The following is a 15,780-nucleotide window of genomic DNA, read 5'->3' as shown; positions in this document are numbered from 1 at the left end:
CGGCTGACACTCGTCAGCAACTACTAGCGAAATTGGAAAGAACATTGTGTATATTATATGTAGGCTATATCAACAATAGTATCACAAAATCAGAGGTGGTCAGTAACGAAGTACTTCTACTTTTTCGAAGTACTCAGGTAGTTTTCCACTACTTCTGGTACTTACTCAAGTAGATCTTTTTCCGCTACTTCTACTTCTACTTCGTTATATTTTGTGAACTACTTACTTTTCGCTATTTTTAGTTTGTGAAATAGAAGTAGTTTAATCCCCCAATAAGGAATATAGCGTAAGGAATTTCGGGGCTGTTTTCACGTAGTACCAACATTTAATTTTCACAAAAGTCATGTAATACCCAGAATTTTCGTTGCGCTTCGCGCACAGTAGATATGGAGTGGCAAATATGTTTTAACGAAAGTATCGCTGAATATAATTCAGATACGGGGTTGCGTGGTTCCGTTCACACCGCATTGTCGCCTATACCAAGTCACAGTAGGTATGCTTTCTACATCAGATTAGAATTACATCTACAGATTTTTTCAAATTGTTGATATACAATGTTCTTTCCAATTCCCTACTAGTTGCTGACGATTACCCCTGACGAGTGTCAGCCGAAAATATTCGGGTTCATTTCAATAGGAATATACCATTCAATTGTATATTGAAGTTCTGTACCTCCAAGAAGCTCTTCAAATTATGTATTATAGCTACGAAGAGCTTATTGGAGGTACAGAACTTCAATATACATTCGAAATTTCATGCTGGTGACGTCATGTTTTGTGATACGATTGTTGATATAAAATGCTCTTTCCAATTGATTCACTTCTAGTTGCTGACGATGACCCCTGACGAGTGTCAGCCGAAAATATTCGGGTTCACTTCAATATGAATATACTATTCAATCATTACAGCTATGTAGTTTTTCCAGATTACATTATAATTACCGAGTTCCCGGAAACTTGGAAATTGAATCGAGTCAGTCAATCAAAATGAGAGCAAGCTTGGTACGTTATTCACTTTGCAGTTCTAGCTGTAGCATTTACGGAAAAAGCAGAAATTATATTCTAATTAAAAATAGTGCATAGAAACATTTCCCATATTAAATTAGAAAAAGAAACATTTCATTAATTTGATAACCATAGAATGATGTCCAAGTCTGCTTTGTAAACATTGTATGGCCAAACACGCTCTGTCACTCACTAACCTTTGTGATACGGTTGATAACTGATTGTTAACTGTCTAGTGTCTACCTCAATACATAGAGTTTGTGTTTTCTTGCACATCTGCATCCTCCAGTGGTTATGAATGTGTAGATTGCACTTATGCACGTTCTGGGTATACATTTTTATTCTTACATACAATTTCATCGTTTCAAAACACCACCAACACCGTGATACAGTCAAAAAATAGGAAGGTAGAGGAACGACTTGGGATAAGTCTTCCAATCAAATACCCACCCTGGCCTAATGAAAGAACATATAAAAGACATGTAGATTTACACTCAACGGAAAGTAAAAGAAGATATCATAAAATGTAAAATGATGAAATGAACGATTGGAATGTGTCAGTAGGCGAAATCGATATGTCAGATCACGGATTGGTAATACTTGGAAAATAGGACCGGGAAATGTCTTTTATCTAAAAGTGAAATCGACTTGTCACCCGGAACCATGTGACTTGGTTACCTTACAACCCTGGCGCTACATCTTCCTTGCAAAAGCGCTGGCGACTGGCGCAACTCCGAAGAATGCCTCAAGCACTTTCACAACAACAATTTTAGCTGAACTTGCAAGCTTATCGTGGTTCTCTCTTATCCACTCGACCATGTTACGTAGCTCAAAGTCAACTCCGTAGATTTCCCTATGCTCAAATTTATCTTTCGGTCCAGATGTGAAAGCGTAGTTGAGGTTTTCGAAGCTGAATCTATTTTCTTCGCGAATCTGAAAAAAATGGATAAATGGTAACATAGATAAGGGCTACAGAGCAGCAAATATAGGATTCATTCATTCTCTGCCAAAGATGAAGCTATCATAGCCTCACTACTTTGTAAGGTCTTGAAATGAAAGGAACGCAAGAAAATCAAAGTATTTTGTTTCCATGATTAAAAGTTAATCAGCATTTCAAATCTGCATTAACGGATGTAGAATGAGGAACCTGCTTTTATGCACCCTAACTTCCAAAATGTATTTTCTGACAACTGGTTAAATCAGCAAAATTAGTTAAGATTTTTCATAAAGTAGGTCAACGTCAGGTTTTGATCCCAATCTACAGTGGATGCTGAGTCATGACATTGACTTGAAACTTTTAACATCACATGTTTTCAATGAGCTTGATTACTTGGGCAATGACTGATGTACAATTAGTTGCAGATCCTATTAATTATTTAAGAATTATATCACTTTCAATTATGATCATACGGCTCCCGTCAAGCTCAAGGCCTAAATAGCGGATCTGACAGTGAATAAGTTTGAGAAACACAAGTTATGTATATATTGGGTTACCATACGTCGTCTTTCAAGAGGATTTGTCCTCTTTTTTGAAAGTGTCCTCGGAGGACGCCCAAATGTCCTATTTTTTGAGAATTTGCCCTCTTTTTTAAATTAAAATTGGGATGAGATATAGGAAATCAGCACTCAAGTAACGGTCCGGCGAGTTTTTCAGGAGCTGAGCCAGAAGGATGACCTTTTTCTTTAGTCAACCAACGGAAAACATCATGGAAAGTGGGTATTTCAGGAGATGGCCTTTTTTTTAGTCAATACCAGCACCACTAAATTCAAGTAAAAAGTGGGTAAATTTGGAGTCGAATAAAAATGACAAACTTTTTTTTAGTCAGCCAACTACAAACTCGCAGTAAATTTATTTCCAAAATATGGCAACCATATGTATATATCATTGATTGTCCATTGTTCAAATTGATAGCATATCAACTTTTTTGTAATATTTTCATATTTTTTGCCATATCTTGGCCATGCTTATGTCTGTCATATTGTTTTAAAGCTAACCATGGCCAAAGAAAATGAAAACTTTACATAACGTTAAAATTCTCAAAATAATCTGCATAAGCTACTTTGATTCCACAGCGATGACATATTGTTCGCTATCGGCTCAATGAAGTAATATTCATATAACAACCTGCTCATTTGTGAGGTCCACAAATCCACACATTCCCCATTCATGGTTGTCAAATTTCAAATAAATTGTATTCAAAGTGATGGCTTCTTTATCAGAGCCTTCCAACGGCAATCCCAATTCCTAAAAAGTGAAGCAAGAATTAGTATTTATAGCTGGTATCAATGAAGTTCAGTATTGCTGTCGAGAGAAAGTAGACCAGTGATCCCCAAACTAGCCGCAGATTCTCAGTTGTGCCGCGATTCTCGGATAAGAATCACATATTTAAAATAAGGCATACCGACATTAAACAAGAATATGCAACTCAAAAGAGATCTACAACATTTTTTAAAACAAAGAAACTAATTTGGCCGTTTGCTTTCATTCCTATTCCATTATCAGTCTAATAGCAATCAAAATGATATAGCCATTTCCATCTCCATGGCAATGTGAAGTTGGCTTTTCTGTTTTGATTGAAATCAAAAGAAATAAATCAGAGAGACTGCTAGGATTGATGACAAAATGAGGGTATGTTTGTCAGGAATGCAACCATGTTTCACTCGTATAAGCTTGACTGTTCGTAAAAACAAGCACAGTTATTGCAGTAACACATGAAAATCATTTTTAAAGCAGCTTTTCTTCTGTTGTTAGTGTGCCGCGAGTGGTATATATATCTTTATAGCGTGTCTTGTTCTAGTTTTTATAGACTGTAGTACAGTGTAAACAAACGACTGATTCCAGTAACTCATTCTAATACAAAGATCAAGGCAAATAGAATCTCGTAAAACTTACAATATCCATACCATGATTCATATTAGTGATAGCTGGAACATTGATCATATGATGATTGCCATTAAATTAAAAACTAACCTCTATCAATCCTCTAGCAGCGGTATCGAGCAACGAAATATACTCCAGCCCTTCCACTGCATTGGGCACAAGCTCAGAACGAGCGTCTGGTTTCAGAAAATCTTTCACGGAGCAACTTTCCACTGCTCCGCATGTGAAAGAACCAGGACTGGCAACCCCTTGAATCAAAATAGCGGTCATCAATGATGAGCTTTTAGTGACATGTTCGTTGGAGAATCATGAACGGTTTGTGTTCGTTGAAATTGAAGTGGCATGTGTCGCTATGCGAAATGAATATGTCAGGTCACGGTTAGGGCAGGGCAAATTCGAGAACCCGAGTGATTCGATCGGGTATAAGGCATCAAGTGGAGTATTTGAGTATCACTTATTACGATGTCACAACATTATGACTAATGTGGGAAGTTCAAATATGCAGTACCTTATTCGCGACTACATATTAAAGATAATTTGTTATTTTTTTACCATACCTATTTCATTTCACTTTGTGACAATGCTATGCCATTTCCATTACTGTAGGTTGCTTTGTACTACATGTTTCGTATGCTGCGATATGACCAATGGAGGTTTACACTTGAAAATAGTATCAAAATTATAATTCTTGTAGGAAACTAAACTTTTACTGGCAAGGAACATCTAATTTCGTTACTCAAAAAATTCATCTCACACTGCTCGACTCCAAACATTAGAACAAGAACAGTTCTCAAACTGGCGGCCACGCCCACCTTGGTGCAAGTAACTGAAGGGAGGCGCGAAGTCGCCTTAGAGAAATGGAGTATATGATCTTGAAATGAGTTTCGAATCCGCAAGTTTCAATAACGGCAATGATCCTAATTATATCTTGATTCTAAATGTCTTGGCACCGTCGTGCTATCCATACACCGATGCTAGATTCTCGGATTATCTACCAATCAAGGATAATCCGAGAATTATCAACGAAAAACTCAAATACTAGTTGGAATTGAGTCAAATTTGTTTGGCATTGTCTTTGAAGACAGCTTAACAATTTCATGGGATTGACAGAAAAATTTGAATTTTTTTTTAATTTTCTCTAGTAAATTAAAAATTTGAATTGGATCTGCGGAGTCTTATACTCGTTAGAATTGAACCAAATTTGGTGTGCGTTTTTTGAGGTAACCTTACAGTTTAATCACCGAATGACTGGAATCTAGAATAAGAGTTATTTTTGAACAGCGCTAGTGTAGGTGTGTTAGCTGATGCTTATGGTCTGTCTGTCAAGCATCTGTGCTGAGTGCGTAGAAACTATGAAGACAGGTCATGTCATATGCCATGTAGGCTATAATACGACTTTTGAATCTTTTGAAGATAGAATATAAATCAAAGTGACTTAGAACGTCGAAGTCGTCACTTTGAGTTCATACTGAATTGGGAAACATTTTGTAGAGTGCCACTCTCAAGAAGCACATTTCACGACAGCCAAAAGTTTTTTTTCGCTTCGCACGATTTGCTTCCAGCTCATAATTGTTGGTCTGTTTAGTCCACACTTCATATTCGAGAGGTCTCTCAACATTGATAACCTTCCAGGCCATCAAACTTTGCGTTGAGGTTGCAAACATTGTGATTGCTCTTTTTCGCTATGACGATAACGGGGGTTGCGGAATTTTTCACTGTCATCAAGGGGGCCTGTTTAATAAAGTTTGACGACCGCTGCATTGAAATTAATACTCGATTTGGATTCCAGCACTCGGATCATCGCGGTCCGATCATCCTGAGCACAGGTTAGCAGTCAACATAATATGATATTTCAAGGGAATGATGGAAACCTGGTCGGTCAGATCTCTTTGTGAACACAAATTTTTGTGGCTTCCCCCGTCCTTCATTGGTGAGAATGGCGACATGTAGACCGAACGCATTGCTGTAGAGCGAGTCGACTTCACTCAAACATGAAACGATCGTTTCTTTCTGTTTAGGTTCGAACGATCTCCAAACATCTCTCATGGCACGGTGATGAACGTATGTTTTTTGCTTGAATCTGTAAAATGGTTGCAGTTTTTTTCAGCCATCTCTTGATTTTTAATGTAAAAGATATTCATCTTGCGTATGCATAAAACTGTCTTTCAGCCCAAAACTACATGAGTAGAAGTACAATTAGCGGTCTTTGAAAACTACACAAGTAGGTAAGTAGTATTGAAGAGAAGTTATAAACAAGAGTGTCATGGACCATTAAAACCTGAAAACTGAAATGAAGCTGTTACTCCATATGCACAAATTCTAGAATCTAGATTCTCCACAAAAACATTTCTCTTATTGGAAGAACATAATACGTCAAACTGCGAATAGCTAAAAGTATGCAAGTAAGTCACAAAATATGATGATTGAATAGTATATTGATATTGAAATAATCCCGAATATTTTTGACTGACACTCGGGGGTAACTAGCAACTAGCAAAGGATATAGTAGAAGCGTGAGTATATTAGATTTACTTGAGTAATTACTGAAAGTCACGGAAGACTTCTTGAGTACTTTGAAAAAGTAAAAGTAATTCAGTAGTGATCACCTATGTCAATAATATATTAGTTTATATCACCAAACAGACTCACTTTAATTCTACTTTTTGCTCCTCCTCCGGTCCAGACCGATCGGTGACCAGCTTGGAAAGCGCAATGGTTGGATTGTCATCGATCTCTTTTTTCTTTGCTTTACCACGGTACTCTCGATAATGTTTCAAGTACAATTTACGCAAATCCTGTTCATCAGGCTCTTCGTGATATGGAGCGAATTCCACTTCCACTCCGCAAATAAGATTCTCTCTTAATGTAATTGAAATTTGTATCGTGAAATCGATCAATTCTCACACCGGATTTTTGTATATATATAAGCCGCCCGAGACTATTATTAGATCACTGATTTGATATATCGACCTCGTCTTCCATCACATGCCACCTATTTTTGTCGCTTGTCCTTTTATGTTGTCTTCTATGTTAACAAGAAAAATGGTCAAGTGATTGTGAGCCGTACAGCTCAATAGTGCCCTCTCTGTGGAGATTTTCCCCTTGTATCTTGATAGTCATTTGTTGAAGTTTAGTCGCTTTGTTGCTCGTTAACTATAAATAATAACAAACTGCCATTTAAGCAAGGCAGCGACCAAAACATAAGTTATATCTACGTATTACTCTTTGAACATTCAGTGTACAAGCGTGCATGTCTCTTGTTTACATCGCCTAGGTCAAGGTGGCTGTCTGATTTCAAGACGTTTTATGACCTTCCTATCTGGTCACTTTATCGCAATCTCGTGGTGTACTGGATTGGATGAAATAAACTGAACTTGTTGTTTAATATGACACACATTTATCAAATTATAAATTTGTCTCCCCTCATCTCAGGGCTTGTATTCTAATTTACGAAATAACACATGGTTCACTTCCATCAACAACTAAATTTGGTTAATAAAGACAATAAGAAAACCAAACCAAACCTTTTATAACCGGGAGGCTTTTCAGAAGGTAGATAAGCTTCTTCCTGCCAAATATAAAATGAGGCGAAAAATGATGTTCCTACAAGTAGATTGCAGATCATAGGTCAGTACTAACGTATTGCACAGGCAGAAAAAAATCTTGGTATATACCAGTGGTTCCCAACCTTTTTCGACTCAACGCCCTTTTATCAAGTTAGACACATATGTTCGCCCCCAAATTTATGGATCCGCACAAGAGGACATATAAATAGTTATATAACTCGTTGGTGAATTGACTAAAACACCGAGTTGTAACCAAGTCACAGGGTTCCGAGTCACAAGTCAATCTCACTTTTATAGTTTTGACTCAAGTAAAGTCGAGTCATTTTCAATTCACCACCGAGTAGGGTCCCTGACAGACGAAATGTTGTAAAAATGTGGTAACTTTACTATTCTTCGAAGTTACAATGAAATATCTGTCACGGCCGTCCTAGTCTAGAGTCATATGACTTGGTTCGAGTCATTAACAATGACTTGAGTACAAGTCGAGTCAATACAGAAATATATTCGAGTCGAATCACTATAAAAAAAACGCGACTCAAGTCGAGTCATTACAACCCTGCTTAAACATAGGTTCTATTTTCCGAATAGGTGATCAAAAAACAAGTTCCCGTGTCTATTTTACGTTGAGTTGAACTTGTTTTTTGGCGTCATATGCAGAATAAGCCGTCTTCACATGCATATTTTGGCCGTGTTAATTAAATATATCTCAGTGGACGTTCTAACATTTTGCCCCCCCCCCCCCCAGTCACTCCCTTTGGTATTTTCGCCCCCTTGTCTCTCAAAATCGTCCACTGGAGCGCGATATCGCCCATGTTGGGAACTACTGGTATATACCAATAATCACACATTTCAGATAAAACATCTCAGAAAATCAGAAATTCATCTTGTCCTCACCTCTGAATCTTTCACAACAGAATCAGCGACAAAAATCTGAGTGTCCTTCAGAAATCCGCATTCGAAAAATTCACCCTTTTCCGATAAATTAAACGGGTTCTCAAACTTTTCCGCGAAAAACTTGTCTCTGATTTCTCGGAAAGTCGGACGTTGGTCTTTTTTCTGCAGGTATTTTGTACAATGGAACATATGCGAGAATGAATGAGTATTACAACCCGAAATACCAAGCAACATTTCTTGACGAGATCTCCGAGAACAGTTGCAGGCAGATCAGGTGGCAGCTGGACTTTTCGTACAAAATATTTTCCGTCTTCCTTTATCATTGGTGAACTCAGCTTGTAATCTGACAGTGATTGTTTTGTATAAACATAGTGGTAACTATGGTTAAATTATATCGACCAGAGATGGTCAAAGTAAAGTTACTACTTTCGAACTTGCATGGTGCATCTTTGTGGCAAATGCAAAATCACAAATGACCAGGACTGGGACCAAGTCACAAGCAGGGTTGTGATGACTAGGGCCATTTAAAGTCATATTTTTTTCTATGCATCGGTAAGTCGTGAAATCAATTTTAACGCTAAAACCGCCTCCCTATGAGGTATATTAAGAAAGTTATAAGTCATATTTTCCTGGTTAGATCATAAATCAGCTTTTTAAGTTTTATAGTCATATTTTTTAGTTATAAGTCGTATTGCTGTATACTTCAAACAAAAATTAACAATTTAGGCGGTGAAGCAATAAGGACTAAGAAACTAAGGTACCGTAAACCGGGGTAACTTTGGACTTAAGGGTAACTTTGGACACTAAGCAGTAAAAGATTTAAATGGTTATTGATGGAAAAGGGTTGCCGCTGGATGTCCAATTCTTTTTCATGAGGCAAGAGTACCACAAGTAGTCTCAATAAAAGATGGATTCATTTCACTACCAGTTGAACTTGACCCAACATTGATAAATTGATGGCGGGGGTCAATTTCATCAAATTTGATGGGCATTAAACTTCTTACAACCAAACATAGATAGCATGTGATTCATAGATTAAAAAGTTGGCAGCAGATACCTCTAAGTAGTCTTAATCCATGGCAAAAATCTCAGTGGGCTCACCTTTAGATCAATACAAGAAAATGTGATGTCCAAAGTTGCCCCGTCAAATTTTATCAGAACGGGGTAACTTTGGACAGTAGAAAATGTGATATTTAGAGCTCTGGAAAGTGGCTGCTTCATCTGTGTCAAAGTGTATCGTCCAGGGATATCTAGAAAGTTTCTAGATATCCCTGGTATCGTCAACTATAGTCCTTATGACCGGTCTGATGGCTTTTTAAAATGGAATGAAAAGGTTAACAAATTAAGAGTTTGCCAAAATATGAAAAATGGGTAGGCAATGAGCTGAGAGATTGTAATCGGGCGTAAGCTACTTCAAAAACTTATCACATACTGCTAAAGATGTGCCTGCTGAATATGGGATATCGTAAATTATGACAAATATATCCATCAGAGGACATAAGAAAGGGAAAGTGTATCTTTTAAAGAACAGTAACATATTTGAAATCGGCAATAAATCACGGTAACATGCTTAATGTTTGCTGTCGATTGCTGACACTGCCAGTGGGATACCCCTCATCACCATATGTTATTTATAAGTCCCAATTGGTGAAGCCATGAGGGAAAATTGAGATAAGGGATGAATAAGGGGGCATTACCCTTCATAAACTACCTATTTTTTGGGGGGTGGGGTGGGGTGGATTAGGTAAAAATCATGCAATAGGCCAGACATGAACTATTTTGTTTCAGTTTTAGCCACTGCTCTCATCAACTCTTACCTTACGAGGTTTCATAAACAATAGAGTGTAAAGGCATACAAAAAACTACATTGTCCAAAGTTACCCCACATGCAGCCCTGGGTGACTTTGGACACGGATCATTTATGAAAATAAGGTACTTATTTATGACCATGAAGATTTTGGATTAGGTAATTCTAATCTTTGCTCCATGACCCATGAAAAACACAAAACTTGCCTCCCTTACACCCTAGCATTTCCAAGATACAGAACGGAATCGTTGAAAATTGTCCAAAGTTACCCCGGTTTACGGTAGTTACTCGTTAGAGTAGCTGGTTGAAAGCTGCTCAATATTATGTCGAAAGACTTCCACAAGTGAAAGAAATAGTCAATGCATAGAAAGGTGAATGAGTTATTGTAAAGAGCGTCAAAACTTCAATCAACGATCCAAAGTTGACTAGTCAGTTAACAGAAATATGCCTACACTATAACAACATTTCAAACTTAATATTTAAAATCGAAAGTTGTTCGTGCACCATCAAAAAGGCCAATGATGATCTGAATGCCCTTGATATCAGAAAAGATCCGCTTGAGCTCAAAAATTACTTTAAGACTCAAATGGTATTGTGAAACCAATTGTGGAGCTACAAAGACAACCCATTTCACCAGCGCTTTATGCAAAACTGCAGAAGTGTCAACCCACATCAGCGTCTGCGGAGCGCTCATTTTCCTTACCAAAGTCATTTTACGTCCAACTTCAAAGACTTTAACATTCCACACTACATGAAACTGTACTACAACAGTTGTTTAAAATAAAAATTGATGTGTATTAGGCCTACTGTTATGTTGCGTATGTTTTACTCTTTAGTTCCGTGAGTGACGTTGTTCGCATGTAAAAATACACGATTTTTGCATAAAGTCATATGAAGTCATATTTTCCAAAAAATAAAGTCATATTATTGATTTTTTAAGGTCATATAAAAATGGCCCTAGTGATCACTCAAGTTGCGGTCAATTTAAGGACTATTTGACATACTGTAGTAGCCAAAGCAAATATTTTCAAATAATGAAACATCAGACTTCATCCTGAAGTCTTCAGGCATAAGCCCAAGTTATTTATTGGATTATGACGATGGGTAGTGGCACCGCGTTGTTGATATTTGCGCCATACACGGGGACGGACGGTTTTATTAACGGTATTGTGATGATCTAACATTGCGTATATTCATAAAGCGCCAGGTCATCTACCATTGTGTATTGCATTTGTCTGCCCGCATCGCCGCGGATTTGATTCTTGTTAGGGTTGGAAGATCGCTATTGTACAACAGCTTGTGTGTGGTTTTTCAGTAACATTCACCCTACATTCGTTTCTACATATCCTGATGCTTCGTTATATATTTAAATGATAAAACAGAGCGTTGTGAGGAATTAACCGCGTTTGCGAATCCATTGGAAGCCCTTCTGATGAAAAATGCCTGGAAATAGCCTATGCAGCCAACGATGAAGTCATATGGCGCTAGAACATGATTTCCTTCCGATAACATTGCTATATATTACAGTTGAAATTGTGAATTCAGGCACCAAACATGCTCACAGCGCTATTTTCACAATATATTCACGGCCAAACCGTAAAAAAGTGAATGAGTAAGGCCTTCAGTCTGCCCATGGCTTGACTCGGAAAACGCTTGATTAAACGCCGCATCTCGAGATCGACTCCAACCTCAACTCGTTATTGAATACCATAACCACAAAAGTACAACTCGAAAGAGCGCTAAGTTCGACTCCAGCCGAGCTCAAACTCGTTCTCTCGCTTCGCTTTGTGAATACCGATTCTTACGCAATGTTGACACAAAATGAGTTTGAGCACTGAGTAAGGTTTCTTGAATACGGGCCTATGACTCCGACTCAACCCTCTACTAGCTGACTTGCACTCGGACTTGACTCGGTGGCAAATTGAAAATGACTCGACTTGACTCAAGTCAAAACTATAAAAGTGAGATTGACTTGTGACTCGCAACATTGAGACTCGGTTACAACCCTGAGATTTATCAAAGTGATAGGAACCTATCCCAAAAACACTTCCGACTCAACATCATCCACTGCGTAAAAACCAAGTAATTTTGCCTAAAAATCTTTCAATCCAGTAGAAGAAAAAGCAGTCTAAAAACAGAACCACTTTATCAAGTGGTGTAAGTAGGAGAAACATTGCGATTACTTCAAAAAGCAGAAATTTGTTACTGGCCGCTTCTGGACACTGACAACCTCACCGTTCATATCTCCCGTCTGCCGATCACCGAAAGGATATTTTCCTGTTCTCATGAAAAGTACGACCAAACCAAAAGCGTACACGTCTAGTTTCATCAGATCGTCCATACTCTTCACCTCATCGACTTCGTCTTGTTTTGGAAGATATTTAATGTGGCCCTGTAACGATGAATTCGTCTAATTCTTCAATCTATTTCAATTTCATTATCTCAGATTTAAGCAAAAGTTATTATGAGATTAGGTAATACAGTTCCAATGATTTCGTTACTAAACTATTCTTTCTTCATCAGTCCTTGGAACTTTTTGAAACCACGTCAATGAAGCATGAATGCAAGGGTCATAGCCGGAAAGATATGTTTAAGCTTAAGGATCATTTCTAAAACTTAAGAACATCCTTGGAACAGTTTTACAGTCAGTGTTATGCTTGGGCACGAAATAACCAAGAACCACAGAATAAAATGAAAACATGTAATCTAAAGGCTTAAATTGAGTCATAACAGCACCGGTACCTTACGCTCATCCTGAAAGTCGTGCCTGGAAAGACCAAAGTCGATGATTTTGGGCTTTGGTATGATAGGCTGCGTGTCAACCTGTTGAAGAATGAATAACATCCAAAGCAATGCTTTAAAGATAAGGGATTTAATCAGAAAATAATATGTTGATATCAAATTGATCGAAAAGTGGAGACACAGTGCATTTTATCGATATTGAGTTATTCACAAAATAGATCGTCGAGTGGCATCAAAGTAGCTTAAGTCCATTCTACACATTTCTAGTTGCTGACAATTACCCCTGACGAGTGTCAGCCGAAAATATTCGGGTTCATTTCAATATGAATAAACTATTCAATTGTATAAAGAAAAATAACTTCATGTAAAATTTTCATTTTTTTGGCCATATCTTGGTTAACTGTGATACAATGTGACAAACTAGACCCATGACCAGAAATTGGCCGAAAAAAACTGAAAATTTTATGAAAACGTGATTTTTCTATCAATTTGAAAAATAGATCTAAGATACTGATTCCATCGCTATGATATATGAAACGCGTTATGCATGTTTGGTTTTCAAATGACACATAATCAGGAAATAAATCTACAAATAGTTCAAAATCCCACCAGTATATTATCAGGCTTCAAATCTGCATGCACAATGGCATTCTCTAGTGAATGCAGATAAAGCATAGCTTGCATAATTTGTTTTGCAACCGCCCAAGTAATACGAGACGACAGTCCAATATTGTCATCATCATTTTGCTCCGTAACATGTTTGTCAAGGGTTTTGTCGAGATGCTCCATTACAAGATAATGAAATCCTTGGTGTTCTCCCCAACCGCGGAAACTGATGATGTTTTCGTGAGTAATGACTCTGAAATTAATGAATTACAAAACCAGTAGCACTGCAATCAGGTCAAGAATAAGGCATGGACTTGCTTAATATTGAGATTTTGGCAGCATTGTAATGACTCGAGTCATGAATCGACTCACGATTTTTTGGTGACTCGACTTGACCCGAGTCATTTTTTTTTAAATGCGTGAAATGACTTGAATCGACTCGAGTCAATTTATGTATTGACTCGACTTGTACTCGATGCATTGTGCATGAATCGAACCAAGTCATATGACTCGAGACTAGGGCGGCCAAGACAGACATTTCATTGTAACTTCGAAGAATAGTAAGTTACCACATTATTGGGAATTTAGATTTCATCTATCGATCCTGCTACTTGGCTATTGGAAATTGTCGAATTTCGAAGACTACTTCAAGTCGTTTCGGCACATTCCTATCTTTCATTGTATCACATTGTGGTGCATTGAAATGACGAAATGATTAGCAATAAATTGAATTGACTGAGGAAAATTAATATATTATGAATGCAATCCATTCTATATCACTCGAGAAGAGTTGAAAATAGTGGGTTGAGCCGGATTGAACTCAAAACTGAAGAGTGAACACAATGACTTGGACTCGAGTCACAACACTATGACTTGGACTTGACTCAGTGGTGGATTTAAAATGACTCGACTTGACTCGAGTCAAAACTATAAAAGTGAGATTGACCTGTGACTTGGTTACAACCCTGGATATCGGACCTACACAAGACTTTTAACTACGGTATTGAAAGCATAGGCGCCGGACGCTAATTTTCCGTATGTATGCTGGTTCCATGATGTCAGAAAGGGGTAACGCAATAATGGTAACAAAATTGATAATTAAGCTATGTAAATTTAAATACTGTGTTGATGAACTTACGTATATATGATGTATGTAATGCTACTATAAGCCATACTTTTGTGGGAATACTATAACAACTCAAAACAGAAACAAAAATGCCATTCATTAGCTTTTAGCACATCAGATTACCAGCGAGATGCAATCCGCAATGTCACCAATATGCAACGACATATGAAATTAGAAAAAAATTGCCCAATTTGCCTTACAAATGAATACACATCAATCATGTGTTGCTAATTTGCTCACATAGCAGAAGACTTTACACGGAAATACATTGACTAATTCTAAACCGCACAATTCACCAGCTAGTTTAGGCGCTTACAATCCTAACAGAATTATGGGTATGTCGTATACCCCCAAAATTACTAGGTAGACGCGGCATAGCCTACTTAGCATACCTGCGCCTATGACTGGAAGGTTTCTGACAGTTAATACCTCAAAGTCGCAATTTCACTTTTAAAACTCTGCAGATTTTGACTGCTTCCATCTTCCGTTCCTAATTTCAAGATCTTGACCGCGACCTTTTGGCCTCTAAAGGTGCGATGCACCACCTCTCCAAATTTTCCACTTGCAACGGGTTTTAACTTCTTTATGTCTTCTTCCTTTGTGAATAGTTCACTAAAAGCAATCTTCTGAAATGATTCAATTGGCCGTGCTTCCTCTGAAAAAAAAATCGGTGACAAACAGATATACATTACTGATCGTAAAGATAAATACATCTATATATAATTGACATAAACAGTTGGTTGCTGGTAGTGAGCTACAATTACCATACAATAGACAAAAATCATACAACTGAAGTAATTTGCAAATTGATTCATTTTAATTGCTTCCTTGTGAAATATGTTGTTATGGACTTATCCAAAAATCACCTGGATGTTCAGACGCCAGAATTCCAACAAAAAACTTGACCACAGTGCATAACCTATCGCAGTAAAGGCGGCAATCCCGGATAGAGCTCACCAGTGAATCTTTCGCCCAGACTGAAGACAATCTTTTTTATGCCATCGACGGATTGTTGCATATTTTGGGCTCGGAGGTTTTCTTCCTCAGGCAATTTGCCGATGTCATCAAGTAATTGATCCAGAAAACCAAGGATTTTATTTTGAACATTTTGAAATGCTAATGCTCGTGAGTCTGTGATCACCTCACTCATTATA

General features: G+C 37.6%; 1 protein-coding gene across 1 annotated transcript; it reads right to left on the bottom strand.

The window, feature by feature from the left end:
- Positions 1–1,326: 1,326 nt before the first annotated feature.
- Positions 1,327–15,776, bottom strand: LOC145443060 (uncharacterized). Its single transcript, XM_080321057.1, has 13 exons — positions 15,584–15,776; positions 15,056–15,281; positions 13,504–13,753; positions 12,895–12,975; positions 12,388–12,544; positions 8,570–8,688; positions 8,346–8,507; positions 7,410–7,453; positions 6,535–6,744; positions 5,757–5,965; positions 3,976–4,133; positions 3,130–3,249; positions 1,327–1,937 (listed from the first exon to the last, which is right to left on the bottom strand). Exons 1-13 carry the CDS (start codon positions 15,774–15,776, stop codon positions 1,698–1,700), a joined length of 2,169 nt encoding a protein of 722 aa, XP_080177183.1. The 3' UTR covers positions 1,327–1,697.
- Between the last annotated feature and the right edge of the window lie 4 nt (positions 15,777–15,780).

Source organism: Botryllus schlosseri, chromosome 7 (assembly GCF_051294905.1).
Source record: "Botryllus schlosseri isolate E-star chromosome 7, Bs_hap1, whole genome shotgun sequence".
Taxonomy (NCBI): Eukaryota; Metazoa; Chordata; class Ascidiacea; order Stolidobranchia; family Styelidae; genus Botryllus; species Botryllus schlosseri.
This window is presented reverse-complemented; position numbering and strand designations above follow the sequence as displayed.